This window comes from Haemaphysalis longicornis, unplaced genomic scaffold (assembly GCF_048455015.1).
Source record: "Haemaphysalis longicornis isolate Haplotype H1 unplaced genomic scaffold, Haemaphysalis longicornis Haplotype H1 scaffold_1, whole genome shotgun sequence".
Lineage (NCBI taxonomy): Eukaryota > Metazoa > Arthropoda > Arachnida > Ixodida > Ixodidae > Haemaphysalis > Haemaphysalis longicornis.
In genome coordinates this window covers 231,503,568-231,529,984 of record NW_027526203.1, presented here as the reverse complement: position 1 = coordinate 231,529,984, position 26,417 = coordinate 231,503,568, and the positions used below count along the sequence as shown (strand labels likewise).

Sequence of the window (26,417 nt, the reverse complement as noted above, 5' to 3'; positions counted from 1 at the left end):
TTAATTTCCAAATTTTATTATTAGGCTGCTGTTTCACTTCTTATCCTCAAAAAGAAAATAGAAAGAGAGCTGCAAAATTGACTTACTATTTTTTGTACAGAAAAAATTTAAATAACATAGAAATTAATCACACCCTACTGTTAGTTCTGGTTTCATAAATGCTTCAATTGGCAGAGCCCCCCTCACCAGATTTTTCCTTGCTGCACAGCCCGCTAGCTGTCCAAGGGTGATCTTAGGACAGTACGTGTCATAAGAAGGCATGGCACAAATGAATGCCATGCTGCACATATCCCGGACGGTTTGCCGTGATTCCAGGATTGTAAAGTCTAGGAAACCCAGTAAGGCACTGCCGTTGGGTGCAAGTGTCTACGTAGTACTATGACAGTTCATACCACCATGATTTCACCTCATACCCCAGATGACTAATTTAGCACTATGATGATGATGTTTGGATTTTAATGGCGCAAGGCTGACTGGGGGTAAATAGCGCCAAACTAATTAAACACTAAAACAAACATACTAAAGCAAGAACTATGCTTTCTTGCTGCCAGTGTTATATTCATGCCACCATAGTAACATTACTGCTGAGTACCGTTACTGGGCTACTTATCGAACACTTGTGGTCCGTGTTCACAGCTAGGTGTGGACCCCATATGAGCAATACCCCGATCTCGGAATCAGATTGAATGTGACATGCTGATGCTATACCTGGGTTGTAGGGCATGCCGCAGTGGGATACCGGCAAATAATTTATGCTACTTGGGGTCTGTAATAAATAAAAATCTTGAACACATGGGTGTTTTGGCATTCTGCTAGAAGCAATCACAACCCACGTGCTTATTATGATACTGCTCATTAATAATGTTGGGAGCAGGATGAAATGCCACTGTGCCTCACATTGAAGAATCTTTCCTGAACCCATAAAATTCTTCCAGAACTGTGTAGTCTCATAGTTGAGAAAGATGTGAAGGCTTGCCAAATGCTGATAGCTCACCGCCAATTCGAAACTTGTAGTGTTTGAAGTAACTGGGCCACACGGAAAATTATTTTCACGGTGTGGCATGCCACAACCTACACACAAATTTTTTATGCCGGTAAAAATTACGATTCCTCTAATAAGAAGGAAGCTGTATGTGGAGCAAATATTCAAATGCAGATAACTTCCAAAAAATAGCACCCCTGATTATTCTTCCTTTACTCGCAATTGCTAGCCAGTAATACTCAAATATTGCCTGGTGCAGTTTAACTCATTTACTCACTTCATGCAAACCTACCTTCAAGACAATCATTCATGTTCCTGCACATATCCTTTTGTTGCCACAGAGCAACACAGGGGAGACAATAAGCCTGCCCACAGAGGCAGGCAGTTCAAGAATAGACTTCCTTAAGCCTTGTGACCCCATTCTGCATATTACTGTCCACAACGTAAATAGGCCATGAAGACAAAATGAACACCTGATTTACCTGAAAGACCGCCATGTGAGAACAAATGTCAAGTCAATGTTAATACAAACTTCAAAGATCAGTTGACAATTTAAGGGAAGCCCACCAGATTGGAGTAACTTACTGCAGAGGTAAAGTTGACATCCACCTTAAGGGGGGACGAGGGTCTTAAAACTAACTTTTTTATTTATGGGTAGAAACTTATGAAAATTTGCACACGGATGTGTTTTTCTCTGTAGATTTCAAATATGCAATTATATTTGAGCTGGTGCTGTTAGTTCAAAAGTTATCATACAAAGTCTAAACCGCAATTAGGTAATTTCTTACGCAGCTTTAATGAACTTTCGCATTGCATTTTGTCGCTTTTAATTACATGAATGGATAGCCAGAGAGTTCCCATACCCGATGACATTCTTCGTTTTTCTCTAAAGTCACGGCATCCTAAAAAAATATGTCAAGTACAAAAAATGGCAATATTGATATTTTGGCTCATCAAAATAACTGCAAGTCATTATTTATGCGTAGCCTAAACAGAAAAACTAAGAATGTCATCGGCTGCCTCAGGCTGTACTGAAAAAAATGGTACCAAGATTGACCTTATGAAGCAAGAAGAAGTTTCCAAAAAGCTGCGTAAGGCTGAGGGAAGTGACCAAAAATATGAAACTGAGAAAACTGCATTTGAAGTTTGGCCATGTGTTATGAGATGAACCGTCAGTAGTGTAGCTTCAAAATTTCCCAGTAACAAAGACATGTTCTTCCCATTTTCAAATCTGTCTTTGGATTCCAAAAATGTCAACTAGAACTGGAGATACAAAAGGCGAAGTAACGGACCCCATCAGGAATTTAGCAATATTTATCGACTTCGAATCGGTTGGCATTTTGTTAGCGTTGTTAAATCTGGTGGTGTCTTGCTGGCGTCGTGAAAACTGCAACAGTCCTTCGTGAAGTGCCATCATCTATTACAGTGCACTGTGGTACCCAGAATATTGTGTACGGCAAAAGTGTGAGGGTGAAACTTGCTTTAGGGGCCCCCCTTCTTTTGTTCTTTGGTGAGGCTATTTCATTCGCGGTTTTTATGCTGGAAGTTTGAGAGGATACAGGGGTGGGACACTGCGCAGTGTGTTTTCCGCAAATGCATCATGTTGTTGGCCCTCAAAAGAGTCTTTTGGGGAAAATAAATGTAGCCGAAAGGCAAACTTTCTTGGCCTATGGGGATAAACCCATAGACGCCTTTTTCCTTCAAGCCGTGCATGGTGCGGCTATCTCCATCGGACATCACGGTTGTGTACCGCAGCCCATTCTTGGAGAGCGAGCGCTTGAACATTATCAGGGCTGCCTCTACCTCCATGCGTCCTGCACCACAGTCAATGTTTCGCTGGCACTCATGGTCTGCCAGCCAATCTTCGTAGCCCTCATCTGAAGGTTTGGGTCTGATGGCGCAACCTAAGCAAAAGTTAGAGAGGACTACATGATCAATCACCAAGCCGGTGTACACTTCAATGATGCAGCCCACTCCAATGTGTGACAACCGTCCCCTTGTCATCCATGTGCCATCAAACATCACATCTATGTTGTTTGGCGGCTGACCAAGGTCCGAGTACAAGTCCTTGATGGCATGCACACTATCAGCTTCAGAGGCTGCTGCAGTGTCCTCGCAAACCTGAACCACTTTCCTCAAGTGCGCTTGGAATGTCTTGTGGTGCAGGCCTCTGTGGGACAAGTTCATACCAGCACAAAAATCTGACAGAGCAGTCACCCCCTTCCCGATGCTTTGAATACTTTTCTAAGCCCTCATATTCACTTCAAAAAGAGTGATATTGCCAGATCCTTCGGTCCTTGGCGAGGAAAAACGTTCCACACGGTGTTCACAAACCGAGCACGTCACCTCGAGCTTCACGGCGAGGCCGTACTGCCGGTCAGGCTTCCTCAAATCCGGCGCCGCCAGCCCGCACTTGCCGCACCTGATGTGCGCAAAAAGGTCCTTCAGCATTGCAAAATCCACTAAGACAAAATCTGTGCCGGATTCTTCCTCTCAGTGCGCCAAATCCACTTCAAGGAGGTCGAATTTTCGCTGCGTTGCTGACTTCGTCTCCATTCCGCGCTTGACCTCGTCCGCGTGTTCCGTACGCGCGGCGATCTCCTCCGCCGTGTAATACCTCGTGTCAAGCCGGCAGGACGTGCTTGGACCAGGTATGGATTCCGGAGGTGGTTGGTCAGGCGATGGGGCAGGCGAGGCAATACGAGGCGGCGAACGATTCTCCTCCGGCGGAGTCGAGCGGCCCGAAGTCGCACCACGCGACCTTGGGATAGGCGGACGACGCTTTCGCTTCCCGTGCGCATGACGGGTCGTCGTCTTCAAACGTACGTCTCCTGGCATCATTCACGAAAGTACGCGATGGAAGAATTAGAAGAAACTGTAAAAAAAAACTGCTCTAAGCGAGCGCTGCGCCAGGAGAGCGGACTCCGTCAGACGCGCGTAGCAGACGCCACGATGGCGACCGCCATGACAGCAGTCGCGCCGACCAATGGGAGGGGTCGTATGGCGAACTCAAACCGCGCGCGCCCGCTCTAGCCAATCGGCGGCCGAGAAGGTGCCTTCGGAAAACTGGCAAGGGCGGTCGTTCTACTCAAGCGACGCCATTTTGAGATATCGCAAAATGCGCACAAAGAAACAAGCTTCAAAACAAGACCAAGATGGCGGCGATCGGTCGGCCGCTTCGCCTGCGGGGCGCGCGGGAATTTGAAGCAACTTTTGCCCGATTCGGGGCATTTCGTGGCCCTCGAGGCGTTTCAAAACATGATTTTAGAGTATTTCCCGATGGAATTTCGCGTTGATATTTTGAAGGCAGGTGCTTGAAGGTACAATAATTCCAAAAATTGGATTTTCTCAAAATCGATATTTTGGCCATTTTTGACCATTCTAAGACCCGCGTCCCTTAAATATATAGCCAGAGGGCTACAAATGAAAGCTATACAACATTCTCAGAAAACCTCGCCGTTGGAGAGAAATTCGTGTCTTGGCCCGTGACAAATCTTCCTTTACAGAAACTAACACACCTTGGGGCACGGAGAAAGAAGTATTTCAGGAGGGGAATCCGCTGGGCTGGGACAGCGCGGGCGGGCTGCGCATTAATGTCACTGTTTGGCGAGGGGGAAACGCAGCTTGCGGAGCAGCACAACAGATGGCGCGTCAAGCGCGTTGCCATAGTTTACATGTTCTTCTACGGGCGCTACTCACAAAAAATCGTAATACAGTAAAAGCTTGTTAATTCGGATCTCGCGGGACCGAGAAAAATATCCGAATTATCCGAATGCTGAATTAATGAATGAACACGAAAAACAATATTAAAATCACGTTGGAGAAGCATACCTTTATTTGCTGAAGTATTTTGTAATAGTCGTCTGCTTTTTCGCGCAGATTCCGACTGACATTACAATTTTTCTTAACTCTTTCAAGTGCCAACACCACGCAAACTGTCGGAACTGCTCAGGCAAACGTCCTCCAATATCAAAAGCGCCTCCGAGACTTCTTGTGAGGTGCGATGAGGTCGCGGGTGCACCTCCTCGCATGACTCTTCGTCAGAATCGTGGTCTTCCTGGGCGCCCGTGACATCATTAATAATTTCTTCATTGGTCAGGAGACCAGCATTTGTCCGAATTAAGCGGTGCAGGGCCGAATTCTGACGAATTAATGAAGGTTTGGTCCCATAGACTAACATGCGCTTTGGCCGGGACCAATAGAGCCGTCCGAATTCCCCGAATGTCCGAATTAACGGGTGTCGAATTAACGAACTTTTACTGTATCATTGAAACTATTGTGAAAATTCCCAGATTTCTTCCTGTAAAATCAATAAATAGAAGTGCTCGACATTTTAGCACCAGTTATTAATAAATACTGCCCTAGTTGCAAGCCGTACCGCGCTTGAAAAAAAGCACTGGAAGGAATCCCGGAGCAGATGACGTCTGCTGACGCCGCCTTCCTGCCACGAGTAGTTCACTCTCGCTGCTCTCTCCTCTCGCGGGCGGCTTCTGAGATTTGCGCGCGCTTTTCATGTTGCGCACACATGGCGGCGAAGTTAGGGCAGTCTAAATATGAACTAATTGCATTGATGATAAGAACCATCACTCACTGGAACTAATCATATCTAGATTCTCAACCAGGTTTTTTTATTGTAGGTTCGTGTTCTAAAAAAAATCAAAGTCCCTTCATCCTATGAAAAATGTTTGAAACACGATGACTTCATCCGCCGCAAACCGACTCCAATGAAAGTCTAGTCGCGCGAAGGATTCGTCGGCGTCGTCTGCCCACGGCGGCGGCCGGTTATGCACTGACTGACCTTGAACCGGTGAGCCTTTTTCCTTTGCCACCTCGCGACAGAGCGCGCGTCGGTGCCCTGCCCGGTGCCGTGACTTTATCGCACCGCCGGAGCAAGCCCAGTTGCGCCTCCTGAATAATTCTTGCTCCGTGCCTTGGGGGTTTCCTTAACCACTAACACTCAGTTTTCCCTGTGGGTCGATCCTCCTGACTAGCTTAGTTGGCAGGGCGACTACCCTATCTAGGCAGTGATCCGGGGTTTCAATTCCAAACTAGGACGAATTTTTCTTTGACGGCAGAGTTTTCCAAGAATGGTGTAGGTATGGCTTTCTCTTATAGCTGTATGGTCGCATTTCAACTGGGTCTACAATTTTCCTTTCACAGAAACATCAAACAATGAAGCTAGATAATAAGAGAAAAAAATAAAAGAGTGGCTTTCTCACATTTCCTTCTGTGACATCAATAGGACTAATCTGTGTGATTGGCTGCCGCTGACAAAAGTTACCGCCGATAAAAATATGCTAAAGCACTGCACCACCTGGGTACTGGAGGGAGAACTCAAAGAAGCGTTCCAGCCAAGTGGCAGATTCAAAGAAAGTGGAGATGTGGCTTGGAGCCACATCTTCCGAACAGCATCCTAAACCCACTATCAAGCCTACAGTGTGCACAATTCCCCCATCTCCTTTAGACCAGCTCCAAGCAACCCTATATGCAGGCCATTTTTGATCTATTGCTGGAGACCCGCCGCGGTAGCTCAGTGGCTAAGGCGTTGCGCTGCTGAGCACGAGGTCGCGGGTTCGATTCCCGGCCGCGGCGGCCGCTTTTCTGATGGAGGCGAAAAGCAAAAACGCCCGTGTGTGCGAGATTTCGGCGCACGTTGAAGATCCCCAGGTGGTCAAAATTAATCCGGAGCCCTCCACTCATCACCTGCGTTGCGTCGGCGCGTTAAACCCTACAATCAATCAATCAATCTATTGCTGGAGAAGCCAGTGGAACTTGATTGATTGATCGTAGGGTTTAACGCGCCGACGCAACGCAGGCGATGAGGCGCGCGCCGTAGTGGAGGGCTCCGGATTAATTTTGACCACCCGGGGATCTTTAACGTGCGCCGAAATCTCGTACACACGGGCGTTTTTGCTTTTCGCCTCCATCAGAAAAGCGGCCGCCGCGGCCGGGAAGAAGCCAGTGGAACTACATTGAGTCAATCTAGCAATGACGCAGATTAAAAACCTGTTTCTGAAAGATTCTTCTGCTTTGCAGCAGCAGCTAAATTAGCGAATGTGCCGACTACAGAATAAGCACTACAGTGACTGTTGTCTATATATATATTTTTTTGCTGACAACTCCTTTGCACATAAATTTTGTGCGAAAATTACATTTTTTGGGTCAGCTTAAATTTGACAAAGCTTTTCTAAGCGGAACTGCCAGAAAAACAACGAACCGATAGCCCAATGAGCCATCATGAATGCTGAATGGAAAAATGCCTACGAGGCCAACCACGGCTCATTGGTTCTTGCCGTGCACAAGAACTGCACAAAAATGATTCAAAGCACAACACGATGCATGTTCTCTCGTGCTTTTTCTTTGTACTGTTTCTTCTTCTTACTCCTTGAATGAACCACCCAAAATCATTACCTATCAAATCATTCTTCCCAATAAAGATGATGTGCCTCAATTATGTGTATTTAGTTCTTATTTGGTTTTATCTGCAGAGAGGTCTACATGATTTTGCTGGAGGCCTCATTTAGGGAGCAAGATTAAATAACCTGAATTCCACTTATCAGCTTCAAAGACCAAAATGTGCCAATGCTCTAGCTCACATTATAAACGCTTTCATATGGAACAATAATATTTTCATGGAGCGAGTAACTGCCCAAAATATTGCATTTCGAAGTTCTTGGTAAAAAGCACAACTGAAATTTTCTGCCATGAAGTTTGTTGTGTGATAGCACAAACTTTCACCCTTTATCTTTCCTCGTTTTAGAACCAAACATAGGTGTTGCGCTATATATTTTCACAGTTGCCCTAACTTTTTCTTTTTTTCAGAAGTCATGAAAATGCATGCGCTCTAGCAAATAAAATTGAGGCTTCATTAAGAAACACAGGTGTGATACAATGTTGTTTTAAACAAGTAGTAAACGTTTTTTACCCCTCACACTATAATAATTGAACTTTCTGAACTGTAGTGTCATAAAATACAAAAAATAAAGGCAAAACAATCATTCATGGGCCTTATAAGAGATGAAGAGGCGTGACCGTGTGAAGCCTGTTTTCTTGAAACGGCGAAAAAACAGAGAGCAATGTGGCCTACTGACTTCTGATGCTTTCTTGGTGAAGCCTTCACGCCACGGCAATTTTTGCTTTCATTTCCTGACGATATCTGGGTTGCGCATCATGGTTATGAAACCACTGATGCTAACCTATACAGCACTTATTGCGCTGCTACCTAAGCAAAATTCAGGAGGCCCACAAATATTCAGAACTCTGAATAATTTTCTAACAGCCTCTTCCACCATATTCATTAGCACTTCAGCAGAGCGAAGCATTCGAGCTTTTCAGGTGCTAAGATATATAGATACTATGACTGAAGGTCAGCTTTGCTGCAAGGCCTGCAAATCTTTCTGGCTTCAACGCACAATACATGCCTTTGTATTGGCTTATGCTGCAAAAAAAAATTTTAAAAAAGAGACAAAGTTGTGGCATGCAGAGCAGTGCACAGCGCAAAATAACAGGTTCCTATCCCATAAGTATCATGCGAAGCTTTCATGAGCTCATTAGTCATCAAAAGCATTTTTTGCCGTACGCTCAACTTGAAGTAAATAGTTATGCATTTGCCTGATATAAAAGTAGGGCTTCTTAATGGCAAACATCAGCAGCTACTGCCTGCTGACATTGTTGCAATACAGCAAGTGTTTTTTTTCAGCACCAAAAGGCATTGCAACCTGTCAAAGAGATCCTGCGTGCTTGCGAAGCATATGAAAAAAGCAGTGTTATCTGAGATCCAAGGGGACGGGCAAATTCCCTTTCTCTATGATTGGCCTTTTAGAGCTTGTAATAGGTATGGCATGCATGGTCTTCAGCAAACTTACTACAACCACGGATTAATTTAGATCGCCTGAAAGCTGACTCATGAGTTAAAGCCCCATGCTACAGAGTGCACCTGATCATTACAAGCTTGTTAATCTGAAGTTTGATATATTCCTGGTTATCTGTATGTTTAAAGCCAACTTAATGCTAGGTTTGTGTGATCTGGCACTCCACAGTGCACGATTATGAAACCGTGCACTTGAGACAACTCAATCCTTGTGCACCTAAACACCTGTTACTATATGACGCCTGAAGTTTTTGTGTTTAATTACATCTCTTCATTCTGTATATGCAGTGTCACTTCAATTAGACATTTGCTGTGCTTTCCCTTTTGTTCTAGTTCACTGCTGTGCAAAGGCACAGCAGCTTTTGTTTCAAACTAAAAAGAATTTTCTACTACCCTCAGAAATGGTCTAATGTGTTACAGTTCTTCTGCAATTATCTTACGTACTGATCTTAAATAAAATGCCCCATTGCACTTGGATCCACCCCTGGAACAAACCACAAGCACATGCGTATTCTGTTCGACCCTGTTCGCCGTGATCGGCGCGCACACTCCAGAGAGGGGGGAAGGCGGCCCGCGCGCGCCCCGCGACCGCTGCGTGAGAGAGTGCGTTTTCCCCTCGCCCGATGGAACGGTTTATATCCAGATACTAAGACACATTATTTGTGAGCCATTCGATACAAATACGGGGTACTCAAACTGCACCTCAAGGTAGTAGCTAAGATGCACATATCTTTCAATACTGCCCAGGCCGACAACTGTGGGACATCTCTAATCCCCTCTTCCCTTTTCTTCCATAAACGAGACATCCACAAAGTCTCAGTATATCTTGCTAAGAACAAAGTTGGTTACCCAGTTTTCCAATTCAATCAAACATTAAATTAAAAGTAGGCATACGAAGAAACAGGAAACATTAAGCTAGTGATAACTGAAGCTATTACTTTGGGTTCATCATAATTTGGGTGTAGCCCATTTAGAAACCTCTCGGTCTCCATGGCTCATAATTCATCCATAGGAATAGAAAAAATTTACCACCCCTTCCTAAGTTGAGAGAATCACGAAAGCTAAAAGTTCGTCCAACCTTCGCTAAAAGTGCGTTGAATTGATCATCAAACCTTCAAAGACTCAAATCGCAAACAAAGAATGAACCCATGCGACGAATTTTTCGCGCATTGAGTAAACGCATCTATGAACAATCTAAATGTATAGCGATATGTGGTTTATGAGATAAAGGTATACTATATTGTGCTCCTTCATGATTGATGCATTTGTCTTATCTAGAACCAAACCTTTTCCCCTGATTTTCAAGCAATCATTTTAGCACAATGGAAGCCCGTTTTCACACTTGTGGCATGTGTCCAGAGGTCTTATCAGAGCTTATTGGTCGACCAACCGGTCTGTAGGGAAATGCACTAGTTTTTTGACAGACCGCCATTGGTCCCAGAAAGAAAGCTTTCGCTTTAATGGGCTGGAACTTGGCAGTGCAGTAATTTAAGTGACAAGCAAACACAAAAAATTGGTGTACAAAGTCCCAACGCCTCCTGCGCTGCCCAGGGGGCGCTGCGCAATCGGCTTCCGGGTAGTACAAAGCTGCGCGGGTCCCATAGGATCCCGTGTTGACAGAAGCAAAATGAGCTCGACGCTCCCGATTATTTTGCGACGTGGCCACCAGCTCATCCCCGACGCGTCCGATCTATTTCAGCGATCAACTTGGCATTAGGGGAAAAAGCTTTGCACCGCTAAACACGTTTACAGCGCCGACGAAAGTGCCGGGACCGTGACGGACGGCGTCTGCTACTCGCAGGTTCACCGATCGATGGTCGTACGAAGTGAAATTTAAAGTGAAATTTCTAGTTTAAACTAATACTCTAGGTGACAAAGACTTCTCAAAAACAGCTGATCAAAAAAGAAGAGTGACGCAATCGGCGATGATCGCGCTTTAAAAAGCCAGCGAGCCCGGCGGACCGCAGGCTTGACAGCAGGTGCGCCGCTCTTTTGCGTACCTACACACTATGCGTGCACTTTCATTAAACAGTGCTCGTTTGCGTCGCCGTTACGAATACATGGTGCGGCGTTAGCTTGCAGTTTTGTTGCGTGTCTCAGTGACAAAATGCCGCGACCGTCAGAAGCGTGAAATCTGTTTTGCGATACCGAAATTAGTGACCGTAAAATAAAGTGGTCGGGCGAACTAAGAGGCCGCTCGCTTTCCTTGTTTGCTCTCACTTTACTTAATTACGCCCTTGCAGCATACACTCCCTGTTCGCACTTAGCCTAGAATGAGGGTCAGCAACGGCCGAGTTCCATGCAGCCGACACGGCGGAGGGCTGGACGGCAAATCGGGTGGGAGGAGGAGGGGGGCTTTGAATGCAAAGAGAAAAAATTCAGCGAATTTCTAATAATATTTGACAATAATCTGGCGAAGTGTGAAGATGGGGGGCAATTCAACTGGAGGACACCAATTCTCTGTTCTTGTCTCGCTGTCTAACTCCATTTGAAGTCAAGACTGGCGTGTCGGCGTTCAGATTCGACGACCCCTGCACAAGAAAACACAGCCCGTGATGATAGTATGTAAATATTAAGGGCCCCGCGCAGTGTATGCGGCTGTTTTATGTTATGTTATGCTGTGTTATGTGATGTTATAGAAGTACACATCTCTGCAGGCAGCGGGCGTGTGATCTGGTGCATGTTTTGCGTACCTTAATAGCGCTTAATTTGTTTATTTGTCGCTATTGCCCCACCTACTCGCTAGTATACATGTACCCTGCCGTTCGTAAATCGTGCGGCGTAAAACTTTACGCAAGAATCATTTAGTTTGCAAAAATACGAAACAAAATTTCAACTCGTTTCAAAGGCGGTGCCAGGCCAGCAGTGTCAGTTGAGTCGGCTGCGCATATCTTGCGTTCGCTTGCATGCTCCCGCTGAAGCAACCTTTTGCAGTTACCTCAGGATATAGGATGAGCAGCGTTCCGTGTTTATGCTACTCGTGAACTTTCCTTTGTCGACCGCACGCAAGAAGAAAAAACTGTAACTGTCGTCAAACAGTTCAACCACCCGACCTGGCGATACTGTCCCACGCCGTGACCACCGCGACAGCTCGCTCAAAAGAAAGCCGATAAACCAGCTTCTTTTAGCGGATATTATTTTGTTTAGCCTCTGAAACTACTTTAAGGGCTATTTCATACAGTATGCAGTCATTTAAACACGCCACAAAGCGCCACAACCAACTTTCACTCTGGCTTGTAATTGAAACACATGGAGGGCGGCGGGGGTCGTCTGCTTTTGTACTACCCGCCGCGGTGGCTCAGTGGCTAAGGCGTTGCGCTGCTGAGCACGAGGTCGCGGGTTCGATTCCCGGCCGCGGTGGCCGCTTTTCTGATGGAGGCGAAAAGCAAAAACGCCCTTGTGTACGAGATTTCGGCGCACGATAAAGATCCCCAGGTGGTCAAAATTAATCCGGAGCCCTCCACTACGGCGCGCCTCATCGCCTGCGTTGCGTCAGCGCGTTAAACCCCACAATCAATCAAATCAATCTGCTTTTGTACTACCCAGAGGCGCCGGCCGCTAGGGACGCTGCTTGTCGCCAAAACTCCAGCGCAGGAGGCCTATGCTAGCCACCTGGCAAGCTTATACACCTTGGCTAATAGACCATTAAATCCAATATGATTTCCTTCCATATGTACAAAACACGCCTGTATGCGTCTGAACGAAATACTGGCTGTCACCGGCGAAAATGAATGAGGCATTCGGTGCAGCCAGTAAGTTGGCAAGGGCTTGAAATGACAACCAGCATCGTCTTGAAATACAACGTCAGACAAAGCATGCGAAATACCTCTAAGAGGGCTAAAAAGAATTTTCGGGCTAAAAAGTTTTATTCAGTAGACAAATCATGTTTAATTTTCTTGTGTATTAAGCTCAAAGGAGTTTGATCATAATCTTGTGTATTACGCTCAAAGGAGTTGGATTAATCTGAGAAAAGATCCGTGGCTCATGGAATTTAAAATTAACAAAAAGCCACTCTGATAAAAAAAAAAAAACACTCATAGGACAAAACATTTTTTGAAACTGATACTTACAGTATAGCGGGCCGTGCAAGTGTAAAGTTAGAAAGTGTAAGGTGGTGTAAGGTAGCGCCAGATTTTGCTCACGTCTATTGTTTAGGGTGAATCTATACGTACAGGTCCGCGCAGAAGTAAACGGAGCACGGGAGCGGTGGCCAAACTAAGGCCGAACTGCATCGCCGCGCCGCGCACGGGCGCCGACGGGAACCATGGAGCGCCGGTCGAAGAGTGTGTTCGCACTGCCCCCACCGCCCTATCTGATATGTTTAATCGCCGCTCTGCTGGCGTGTCATTCTCGGCGAGCTATTGAGGGGCGCTGGTTGCATCGCCGCTCGCAGGCATCAGCGGCGACCGAATCCGCTGCTCATGAGCTGGACGAAGCTGCGCGCCTACGGAAACGTGCCTTGTCGCGCTCTAAAGGGCGGCATAAAATTGTAGGCCGCTGCGGTTTAGCATAGAATGTCATTGCGATATAATTAATTGTAAGCCGGCAACAAAATTGCCACGTACAATATAGAAAGCCCATTCACAGACATTTTCGTTGTTCGGGAAAAAATCTCGCTTACGAGATTTCTTGTTTAATTTTGGGTTTGTCCCGAGTTATTGCTGCCGCTCAGTCCAGGTCTGCTCTGAAGAAAGGGAAATAACAGATGTACAGTCGGCCGGAAAAGTAACCGGACCACCGCTCACGCAGCCGGAGCGGCTGCTGCGGCGCACCGCGGCGCTGTTATCTCGCTGTGTTCGCTTACGACGAGAGTGGCACGCTTGACGCCAAACTTCCCCTCGCCCTCGTGCGGGTGCTTGCCACGCTTGATAAACTTCTAGTGCAGCGTTCGCCTTTAATCCAGCAAATGGCGCAGTCGCGCTGCAGCGCACGGCCGCAGGGCCACAAACCGCGGCGCTAGGAAGGAACGAAAACCCGCTCTGCTTTTTGTACGCGGTTTATGTTCGCCTCATGCTGCCTATCAGTGCCTGTAAGATGCGTCCACCGCCGCTGGATTTCGGATAAGACGGCACAATGCACCGTACCGAAGGCTACCGTGACGTTCGTTTTTCCACGCCGGAGCGATGTTATAGTGTCGAAATTGCCTTTTCGGCATCATGTCCGGACGTGGGTTTAATACTACTTACAGGGAGACCTCTGAAGACCGATTTAATTAGCTAGTAGGATATTCTTTCGGTGACGAATTTTCTTTACAGGCGTACCGCCAGGATGAATGATTTCGAAGACGAATCGCAAAACATCAGATATTCCTGAAACTTTATTCATGAAATCTGACAGTACTGGCATTCAGCGGTCCTCAGTTGGGCGAAAAGTTGCCGGCTACAGCGACGACTTGGCCGACTCGCCTGGGCATGGAGTCGTACAGCGCCGCCACTATCTCGGGACGCCCGCGCAGCGCTTCCCACTCTTCCTTCACGGCGAGCCACAGCTGCTCCGCTGTGCCACCGCAAAGGCGTCGTGAGGCAAGCGTCTTCTTCAGCAGTCCCCATATGTTTTCGATGGGGTTGAGATCAGCCCCGTTAGGGGGCCATGGCAGCTGAGGCACGCCACAGCGCTCCAGGAGTGCGCTCACACTGCGTGCGTTGTGCACGGGGCTCCTATCACGCTGGAGCAGGTAGCAGCTATCCTGGAACGGCCCGTCCAGGTCGTACGGAATCAGGTGCTCGGTGAGGACTTCACAGTACCTCGCCCCGGTGAAGGAGCCCTCGATCCGCACGAGTGGGCCCAGGCCGTCCCGACTGATGGCACCCCAGACCCTGACCGAGCAGCGGCCGCTGCTGAGCACGCTGTGGGTGTAGGCGGGGTTATACCTGAGAGTATGGGAGAGCAAGCATTAACATCTGTCGGGTCCAAAAGCGTGGAGCGTCCTCATTCCGTTGCGGAAATGAAATAAAGATGGAGGCTTAAATTACACAAAATTTAACATTTTACCCACACTGATATGGAATACGCGCGAATGAAACACTTAAATGGTAGTCAATGCTGTACCCATGTCAAGTCAGGTGGCAAGGGGAAAATGAGGTTGCATTTTCCAGACTACGACGCGTTGCAAACCATCCATATAGGTTATTGACAGGTTAATCTAACTTAACCCGCGATTCCTGTGAGCCGCAAGGGTGCCAGTTCATACCTGCTGTTCAACGGACGCCACACACGCTGCTGTTGGTCCCAGCGTGTGCAGAAGGTAGACTCGTCCGTGAAAATCACCTCCCGCCACTCCTCTGCCGACCACTGCTCGAAAGCTCGGGCGAAGTTCAGTCGCTCCTCCCGCTGCTTCGTTGATAGGTGCGGTTTCTGAGCGGCAATGCAGTTCACGAGACCCGCCTCTCGCAATCTGCTCCTGATTGTGTCGCAGCAGCAACTGAGATCCAGAGCATCGCGGATCTCCCTGGAGTTGAGAAATGGGTCGACAACAGCGGCACCTTGCGGCTCACAGGAATCGCGGGTTAAGTTAGATTAACCTGTCAATAACCTATATGGATGGTTTGCAACGCGTCGTAGTCTGGAGAATGCAACCTCATTTTCCCCTTACCACCTGACTTGACATGGGTACAGCATTGACTACCATTTAAGTGTTTCATTCGCGCGTATTCCATATCAGTGTGGGTAAAATGTTAAATTTTGTGTAATTTAAGCCTCCATCTTTATTTCATTTCCGCAACGGAATGAGGACGCTCCACGCTTTTGGACCCGACAGATGTTAATGCTTGCTCTCCCATACTCTCAGGTATAACCCCGCCTACACCCACAGCGTGCTCAGCAGCGGCCGCTGCTCGGTCAGTGTCTGGGGTGCCATCAGTCGGGACGGCCTGGGCCCACTCGTGCGGATCGAGGGCTCCTTCACCGGGGCGAGGTACTGTGAAGTCCTCACCGAGCACCTGATCCCGTACGTCCTGGACGGGCCGTTCCAGGATGGCTGCTACCTGCTCCAGCATGATAGGAGCCCCGTGCACAAAGCACGCAGTGTGAGCGCACTCCTGGAGCGCTGTGGCGTGCCTCAGCTGCCATGGCCCCCTAACGGGGCTGATCTCAACCCCATCGAAAACATATGGGGACTGCTGAAGAAGACGCTTGCCTCACGACGCCTTTGCGGTGGCACAGCGGAGCAGCTGTGGCTCGCCGTGAAGGAAGAGTGGGAAGCGCTGCGCGGGCGTCCCGAGATAGTGGCGGCGCTGTACGACTCCATGCCCAGGCGAGTCGGCCAAGTCGTCGCTGTAGCCGGCAACTTTTCGCCCCACTGAGGACCGCTGAATGCCAGTACTGTCAGATTTCATGAATAAAGTTTCAGGAATATCTGATGTTTTGCGATTCGTCTTCGAAATCATTCATCCTGGCGGTACGCCTGTAAAGAAAATTCGTCACCGAAAGAATATCCTACTAGCTAATTAAATCGGTCTTCAGAGGTCTCCCTGTAAGTAGTATTAAACCCACGTCCGGACATGATGCCGAAAAGGCAATTTCGACACTATAACATCGCTCCGGCGTGGAAAAACGAACGTCACGGTAGCCTTCGGTACGGTGCATTGTGCCGTCTTATCCAAAATCCAGCGGCGGTGGACGCATCCTACAGGCACTGATAGGCAGCATGAGGCGAACATAAACCGCGTACAAAAAGCAGAGCGGGTTTTCGTTCCTTCCTAGCGCCGCGGTTTGTGGCCCTGCGGCCGTGCGCTGCAGCGCGACTGCGCCATGTGCTGGATTAAAGGCGAACGCTGCACTAGAAGTTTATCAAGCGTGGCAAGCACCCGCACGAGGGCGAGGGGAAGTTTGGCGTCAAGCGTGCCACTCTCGTCGTAAGCGAGCACAGCGAGATAACAGCGCCGCGGTGCGCCGCAGCAGCCGCTCCGGCTGCGTGAGCGGTGGTCCGGTTACTTTTCCGGCCGACTGTACATGCGGTGGAAATTCTGTATTGGAGAACACCGTAAACAATAGGTACAATCGTTCAGCGGGCCTCATAGGGCGCATATTTTGTGGTCGCATTAAAACCGACGTTGTTTTATATTTAACGAGCACATTATATCAGTTACGAAAGTGTCTCAGATTTAAATTAAACTCCGTATTGAATTGAAAAATGGCTTCACCGCATAACTTCAAAGTCTTGCAGAAAAGCGCCGGCAAGGTCCCAAAGTGACCAATGGCGAGTATAGTCGTCATGACCGATGGCGACCATACTCTTAATCGGTTAATTTGGTGCGAAATCTCAGGGCAGCTATCCTCCTCAACGGGCACGAAAGGGTTAATAAAACAACAAAATATGCGCCCTATGAGGCCCGCTGTAATAGCAAGAAACGATTGTACCCATTCTTTACGGTGTTCTCTAATGTATAATTTACACCGCATGGACTTTTTGTATTTCCCTTTCTTCAGAGCAGACCTGGACTGAGCGGCACCAATAACTCGGGACAAACCCAAAATTAAACAAGAAATCTCGTAAGCGAGATTTTTTTTCTTGAACAACGAAAAAGTGTGAATGTGCTTTCTATATTGTACATGGCAATTTTGTTGCCGGCTTACAATTAATTATATCGCAATGACATGCTATGCAAAACCGCAGCGGCCTACTATTTTATGCCACCCTTTACAGCGTGCAACAAGGCACGTTTCCCGGCGCGCGCAGCTTCGTCCAGCTCATGAGCAGCGGATTCGGTCGCCGCTGATGCCTGACAGCGGCAATGCAACCAGCGCCCCTCTATAGCCCAGCGCGGCCTTTTGAAGACCGTCTAGCCGAGCGTGACACGCCAGCAGAGCGGCGATTAAACATATCAGATAGGGCGGTGGGGGTAGTGCGAACACACTCTTTGACCGGCACTCTATGGTTCCCGTCGACGCCCATACGCGGCGCAGCGATGCAGTTCGGCCACCGCTCCCGTGCTCCGTTTACTTCTGCGCGGACCTGTACGTACACCTCAAAAAGGTATGCACTGTCAAGCTGCTGCGAGCTATATTTATGTTTACTGCCCTATTCACTGTTTCCCCTTTGGAGCTACCAAGCATCTTTCAGTTTTCTGCAGCCACGAGTTTTGAAGCTGCTAACGCAGCTCCTGAATTCAGCAGTTTAATAGAGGAACGCCTCAAACCTGCAAAGCCATGTACTAGATATATGACATCGGTAGAGTAAAGTTCAGCAGTGACTTAAAAGCTGGGTTATTTCGAAAGCAAATGGTTTCACTACTGGGCTAAAGAGCAACATCAGTAATCCTTTCAGATGGGTCTTTTAACGTAGCTTTTATGAGCTGCGTCCACGATTATCAGCAGACACTGTTTCAGTGGTTTTGCCGCAATCCTTTCCATCGTTGCCTGGCTCCAATCTTTGTGATTACTGTCTTTGCTACTTAGTGGACGGCTGCATGAATGTCCAGAATGCTAAAAACTGTTCTCTTTTGCTTGAATTTCAGATGGTGGGCCTGAAAGGTAACACTGATAGTATTACTGATTGGCTTACCCTGTTCAGTTGCCTTTTAAAAACAGATAGTTGACAGCAGTTTGTAGCACAGCTATGTACTTCCCCAACATACTGACTTGATCAAAAGTATGCCAGCGAGGTTTACACATTTGTGGCCCACTGTTGTTCACAATTTGCCCCAGCATTCCTTTTTTTTTTCGTTTCTGCTTAACTGTTACAGACTTCTACCGCAGCACTGGAAACATATGCCAGAAGTGGGCAGGTATATACCAGAGATTGTGTGAGCAAAATTTTAATATAGAAGTATTATTATATCAACAAAATATACAATTCCTTTCGAATTTAATGTGTCTGAGTTTGACTACCTTAGCTATAGTAAAAACCACGTAATCTACACGTATAAAAATAGTACCATTACCGAATGATCACGCGCCCAGCGTGCCCCTTAAATCTGCGCGTTTCCTCGGAAACACGTAGGTTTGGGGTCTTTGTTAATGAAACAGCCCGAGTAAAAATTCTGAAAATTCGAAGGCTCGTACGTGACCGCCGAAGTTTGTTTTTTCATTCAAAGTACGCGCCACTTCGAACGTACGGCCGCACGCACGAAGTTTTGTACATTTAAAGCGCCACTTGGAACGCACAGCCGTACCATAACCTCCTTTATAAAGGAGGCTATGGCCGTACGCATGCTCGAAGCTACAGTATTGGCGGTGAGCGCGAACACAGGCGGCGCTGCGAAGCGCGCCTCCGTGACGTCAGCTTAGGGATTCTCGCATTTGTCGTCTGCTTCACTCAGGATCGCTCTCCCTGCTGTTTCTTTGCGCTCGGTCAACGTCTGATGCTTGTCCGCACCAGAATTGGCGTGTGGGTAACTTTTTATCATAATAATAGGCTTAAAATCGCATACACTAGCTCATGGTGTCAATTAAAGTATAGTTTTGGATACCGCTACGGGAGAAACATTGCCGGCGCCACCCCATTCCTTGCGAAGCCGGTCCTGTGCAGAGCGCGAAGAGTCGGAGCTAGGCGTCAGCTTCTCATGTAAGCATTCGAAAAAAAAAAAAAAAAAAACTGTCAGCTGCTAATAACCAACAACAGCGAAAATGGAAGATCAAAACAAATTCTAGGCCTTCAGGGCTGTCGGCTTTGGCAGAAGGCATCACGATTCCCGGTAATCATATGTAAGGTAAAACAGTTTTTGCAACCTTGCCGAACGCTCGAACGCGTTTTGTCGCATCACTTTACGTTGTCAAGGCATGAAAGTTTGCCGAGATGCACTATAGACTGCAAAAACTGTAGGTTGAGTTCCAAGTAACCCAGTGTATACGCGCGTGCTGATTCTATATCAGGCATCTAACCAGTATGGAGGTTTATTGAGCAAAACGAGTCACGTCTTCGTTAAATTTATAGTAACACATATATGTTTGTTAAGACCTGGAGGGATATTTCGGAACATTTTGCACAGCCATATCTTCCCGATATTCGGATATGCGTTATAGAAAAACTGCACACAAGAGGAGGGGGAGGAGTAAGGGGAGGAGGGGAAAACTTTGTTTAACAATTAAATCGATCTGGTTAGTGGGCCGGGTCCTCAGTCCAGGACAAGAGAGTAAAAGTAATTTTCTTCAAATCATAGAACGCCATCCCAAGTATAATAGGATTTGTTCTTCGCGCCTGGAAGGGTTGAAAAGCAATAAAGAGCTACTTGGAATTCTTCGGTTTCGAGTCTTGTAATATATGCAGGTATACTATTTATAACGTTAGTTAGCGAGTATATCATGCCTTCAACACCGTAATCATGTCATAATTGTTCGAGTTGAGAGTCAGTTCGTTATGATAACGATATAATTACGATAGAAATTCGAAGCACAAAAGCCGCCTTCGAGTACTGTGGACCACGTTGTTTAGGGCGCGATCGCGGTGGCGTAGCACAAACCTTCTCATTGTATTTTCATGTGAATAAACAAAGCACGCTGCGGATATGCACCTTCTTGCACGCAGCCGTAATGAAAGCCAATTTGTGAAGAAGGGAATGTGTGCCATACAAAATGAAGGAAATATCCACACGACCTTTGTGAGGCTCCCAAACATCCCGAAACCTCCTAATAAGAAGTTGGTGACGGCGCAGAAAAATTAATGAGTTGGGCAGAAAAAAAAAGCAAGAAACATTAATCCGATACAAGACAACAATGAAAGAAACAGAAGAAAGCCGCTTTATTTCCTGCTGTGCGATGAGCGTGTAGAGGCCGCTGCTTGGTACGTAGTATTAGACTGTTGAGTCTTCATAGGAGCATCTAGAAAATACTGCAGGGAAGCCTACGCATTTTGAATACTTATCGAGAAGTTCTGATCGCTGATCCTCGCGAATAAGCAAGAAAGGACGAGTTACACACGATCTTCTGACCGATACTCTGAAGAAAGTTGTTCTCTATCTCTTCGTGTGTTGCAAACTTGTGGGGGATACAGCTTCAAATTATTCAGATGCGCCAGAAGCTGGAAAAATAACTGAGTCGCTAGAAATACGCTTTTTAACGCACTACAGCAACGAAGCGGGCGATTTCTAGCCCAGGCACTGTTGCCCCTCACAAGCGGAGTGTAGCAGACGACAGCGGCCCGAATCCCTAAGCCGACGTAAGAGCCAGGGGGCGCCACTCAAAGATCTCACCGCCAATAAAATATTCTAGGCACTATAGCTACAGTGAACTAGAATACTTGGGTATACTCGGTTACAACTCAAGAACAGCACCACCTCATGTAGTGTATCACTCCGCCAAAGCGCCGGACCCGTGACGTCAGTGCGCGCGCGTTTTGAAAAGGGTTTGCTATGAATGCGTGATATCGTCTGCCTTGTCTCACGCAGTTTGTTTGTCGTCACTGGAGTCGTTTATAAGCATAGTAAGTCCAAAAAACTCACGGGAACGGTTTACGCCATGTTCAAAATATTCCCAGTAAAGCCCTACTTGCGCCGCGCGGAGAAACATCCGGCTACGGTGATAAGGAACAGCGGCAACTTCCGGTGCCGTTCTTAAGTTGTCACCGAGTATAGTGGAAAAAGCGGCCGCTGTTCTCCATGGCGCCCTTGAAGCCGGGCATGTTAACCGCCGCGCGTGGCGCTGGCGTGCCCCGCCCTAGGAGATCCCGAACATCTTCCTCCATGATCCCGAAGCGGTGCGCGTTGAGCAAGGCGCCGCTATGCTGCTGTTCGGTGATTCACGCTGTGTTTTGACTTTTGACCGCTGCACATGATCTTTTTGTGTGTGTAATTACAAAAGGAACCTACCAGGCACTACCGTGATCCTTAAATGTCCTTGATTTTTTCTTTTATTAGTAATATGCAGAGGTTTTTATTCTTGCGAACGTCTCTAATGGGCCATGGCTCGTGCAGTTTGAAAGAAGTGTGCAATATTGTGGGGTGAGACTGCACCCCTAATAAATTTATGTTAATTACTACAAATATTTTATTATTGCGATTTGTTTTACCTTGGTTTTTCTTTGTTGAGTTCCTAACTGTTCATAATTATCTTACGTCTGCAAGACGTGGGTTGTAAATTTCATGAACTTGTGATTTTGTTATGGTGTAATTTAATGGATGACCAGCGTGCCAATGAACTGTGTAATTTTAAAATTATCTCGCTATAAAATGTGCCGTGTGGTGCTTTTCTGGGTATTACGGTTGCGAATGCTGATGCTTTTCGCCGACTCGACTGAAGTCTTTAAAAACATGCCTGTCGTGTGTGCTGCGTGCACTGCAAGGGCCCGGGTCAGGTAGCACACTTTTTCTCGCGCCCGGACCGTGTTCGGGCTTCAACAAATTTTTTTTTCGGGCCGCGGCAGCATCCATGCAGTGTCTGAGGCCCGGAAGACGTGTATGGCAAATTCTCAATTGCTGATATTAAAAAAGTTTGCTCATTGATCGTTTAGGTTAAATGAAAACACAAAAAAGAGCGAAGTACAGAAATCGCTACGGCACCGTTAAAAATATTTTGCCAATATTCCCTAAAATTCTTCTTCTGTGTCAGGATATTTATGTTGTACGAGGCTTGGTCCCGGTTTCTAAAAAATTAAATTCAATATACTCGCTCTATGCTTAGGTTTTAGGTTAGAAACAGGAAAAGTTCTCGGGCTCACGTTCAGGCTGTCGTGCGTGGACTGATATTTAAAAAAAGTCTGGCGGGCTCAGGCTTATTGTATTGAATTCTGTCGACCAGGGGGGCTTTTATCTAAATATATTGTCGGGTTAAATTGCGACATGTGAAATACTCTAGCGTGGATCAAATTTGAAAAGAAAAAACTGAAATGTTCGCGCACGTCGGCACGATGACGCTGTTTGCTCGGTTAACACGTGCAACATGATAGCAAAATCCCAAACAATGAAGAAAAAGAAGTTTTCATACGCTAGCCTCGATACCTAAAGCACGGAACGCGCGGTCTTCTTGATTGACCTAATGTGATAAAAAATGAGAAAACAGTAAATGCACACGACATAACTACATATACCTTTTCAACAAGGACCTTGCTATATTAATATCATTCTGAACGTCATTACAGCGCGCATTCGCCACACGTACCAGTGATGAATTTACACGAAAAGCATTCCTTTTACTACTCCTAGTCAATTATTAATCGTGTCTTAAAAACCTCTTGTTTTGAGCAATGTCAACTTTGTTCTTGGTATGGGCTGCATACGTGCGCAGAACTGGCATTGCGCTTGAGGCAAGAGGTTTTCTTTTGTAATTCCAGTCTTTTTTCATTTCTTTTGTGTGTAGCATTATTATGAAGCGCATTTGCATACCTTTAAAATAATTTAAATAGTTCGATCAACGAAAAAAACTATGCACCCTACGAAATCCGAACACACACCGCTGCTGCAGTCCGTGAGATCGACCATAATGAGACAATAGTGTTGGTGCCCCCATTATTTACCAATGCCGCTCCGGTCATTATGTAACGCAGGAACATTCGTGTTTTTGACTGACGCCAGGTATTGCAAAATGAAACCGTTATATTGTGAGGAAGAGTGCGGCGAGTTCGTGATACTAGATCACCAATACATTCGTCCTTTTGCATTCCATCGCAATAAGCGATGTATTTTACTTAGGGTTTGGTGTACAGCGGTTACGTCATACGAAACTTTTTTACTTCACCTCAATTCAAACGTAACTTTAATTTTCATTTCGTTTAATAAAGTATACTCTAATTTCTCGTTTCTTCGGGCGTGACTTAATTTTTGACTAGAATACGTCGGACGCAAATTCCCCTCCGCACTGATCTCGTCCACCGCGCGGGCCGGAGGTAACTTCACTTTTCTGGTTGAAGTTACGTCAAACATAACTTCATTTTTTGACTCGGGGTTACGTCGGGCGTAACTCTAGACACTTCGATTATTTTACTTTTATGGGTGTTCAGTGAAGTGTACAGTTTTAAAATGATCGCGCAATAAAATGATGCCGTGTGACTTGGTGATCATTCCGGTTGCGAATGCTGAAAAATTTCCATACTTATCCCAGAGTTGACAGAAGTTATGTCATGTGTGCTGCGTGTATCAAAATAGGAAAAAAGAAAACGGAAACGTTTGCGTATACCAGCCTGCTTAAAGCACACCACTGTTTTCTCGGTATGCCGAACTTGATGGAAAATCAGCGAACAATGAAGAAAAAGCAAAACCACTGACATACGCTGGCCAGCCTAAAAAGCACGCCGCTGTTTCTTCAGTTGACAAAACACGATAGAAAAATCAGCAAACAACGAAGAAAAAAGTTTCACGCGTTAGCCCCGATTCCTAAAGCACGCCTTATGCGGTCTGCTCAGTTGGTCAAATGCATGTGATGAAAAATGAGCGAGCTACATAGCTACCTTTTCGTTAAGGACCTTGCTATATTGTTATTATCATCAACGCGATTACAGAGTGCATTCATCACACCGGCGATGAATTTACACGAAAAAATTACTGCTGCCTCCCGCAGAGCGCCCACGACGCGCGCCTGGCCGCCGCTTCCCCAGGCGGAAAAGCGCTCGGGCGGAGCACGCGAGCGCCACCTCGTGCGGTTGACACTAGGTGCCTCACTCGGCGGCGGCCGCTTTTTCCACTATCACTGTAGTTCTGTAGCGCATCCACCAATCGTTGCACCGTGCGCCCGAACCGCAGTAACTCTCAGCGCGTTTTTTAAGACCGTCTGGGTCAGACATGCGTGCGTTCGCATTAACTGAAGGCGCATTTCCCTTTGTTTTTCAATACATATGCTTGAATGCATGAAGGCCAAGATGCAAACTGCCGTTTGCTTCTTGTGCGTCCATGCAATCATACAAACACTGGCGGCAGTGCACCTACCTCGGAGACCTCTGAGGCAGCTCGCGAGGCATCCTTTCTGCTCGGGGACGGTAACGACTTCGCTGTCGTCGACGATTTCAAACTGGTCGGTGGCGCCGAAGGCTTCTAGGTCTCGGGACTCTTCGCGCGTGAGTTGGGCCGTGTTCCAAGCCGGACGGCCAGCGCTGGTCGGTCGGACTGAGCTGCGCGGTCTCCGTCCGCTGTTGGGCCGAGATGAGTCGGTCAAATTACTCGCTGGATTGCTCATACCCCGTTTGCTGCGTAGATGTCAGCTGCAGATCGTCTCTGAACCACGCTAAAACAGCAGTTATCTCGGCGCCGTATCGTGTCGTAGATGCTGAAACCCGGCGCGCCGCTCGTTTGAGTGCGGGTAGGAGCAGAGTGCTGCGAGGGATCCACTGGTGAAGGGAGCAGAGGGCGCCCAACGATCACTCCTTCGAGGTTGGCTGACCGCGCGTTGCGATTGGCCCGGGCAGCTATGAGGTCACTCAATGAGCGGTTGACGCTGTTTGTTAGAAGTAGGATCACGACCGAGGTCAATTTAGTCAGAGTGCAAGGGTTTGTGCTCGTTCTAGCGTGCTTCTGTTGATTCCGGGACAAAGTGAAGGGAAAGGTCAGCCATTACGCCGTCATTTGTTTCCTTGTAATGTGCACCGCCGTTGGTTGCGTAGCAGCGCAAGCAGAAATATTCGGACAAGCAAATGATATGCGCCAAAAGTTTAAAAAAAAAAAAAGAAAACAACGTGTCGATAGATATCTTCCAAACGCCCCAAACCCACTGGTGATACAGGGATGTATTTTAGGGATTTCGTTTCTCTTTACCAATTACGTCAACGAAATAACTACATTACGTTAATATTAATTGTCCGTTATTCTTTCATTTTTTTAAATAGAACTGTTTCTGGGAGCACTGTGGGCTACACTTCTCAGCCATTGGCCTGTGTTGGGTCCCGCATGGGAGGGGGCCAAGTCTCACCAGAGCGCCCACCCCCATCGATCCCCCCCATCCAGCCCCTTAGAAAATTACCCTTGCGTCGCACTGCGCAAGGACATGCACTGCTAATGATGATGACCCTTGGAATCATAAAATTTAGGAATTCATAATTACAGCTGTGCAATGGCATTTCCATTTAAGAAAAGAGCGTATGAAAGCTATGTTTTTATCGTTTACACAAAGTATAAAGCTTAAAGGGACAGACAACAAATTTTTTCGAGTATATATCTATCCCAAATGAAAGGGCATCACTTAAAGCACCTTGACGAGAAACGGTTTTGGTGATAACGACCTAGAACTTTTTAAAACGAAATTTTCAGACCTACGAGCCGTATGTGTCCTCCCAAAAATAATGCTGGCAACCATGACAGAGTAGCTCGGCAACATACTTTTGTCTGTATGCGAAATAAAAAACGATAATTTAAAAACTTGTCCCCAGCTAAAAAATGTTTAAATCGCAGGCTTTTCTGTTCCTTAATGTGTTTTTTTTAATGCGACGGTCCATTTTGCACAAATGCGCCGTCTGTTGGGATAGACGATAGGTAGAATATGGTGTCACGTTGTGGAGGTGGGAGGTTCGATTCTCCCCGGGCAATACGTTTTTTTTTAAGCTGCCGTTGGCGTATTTGGAAACTGAAATCAAATATTTTGGCAGAACAAACGCCCCTGACTTGGGCAGAATCGTCAAAGCTCCTTCACTGGGTCTGTTTACTAAACGCTGCCATTGATTCTGGGCATGGAGGCTCAGTTAGCCACACTGAGAGCAACCCAGCGACGGCG

General features: G+C 46.9%; 1 protein-coding gene across 1 annotated transcript in view; it reads right to left on the bottom strand.

Moving 5' to 3' along the window:
• LOC144142634 (polycystin-2-like) overlaps positions 1–25,029 on the bottom strand; it is an 81,334-nt gene extending 56,305 nt beyond the window's left edge. Inside the window, exon 1 of the mRNA XM_077674285.1 lies at positions 24,644–25,029. Within this exon, the coding sequence (XP_077530411.1) occupies positions 24,644–24,890 (247 nt within the window). The 5' untranslated portion in view covers positions 24,891–25,029. The remainder of the gene's footprint in view (positions 1–24,643) is intronic.
• Between the last annotated feature and the right edge of the window lie 1,388 nt (positions 25,030–26,417).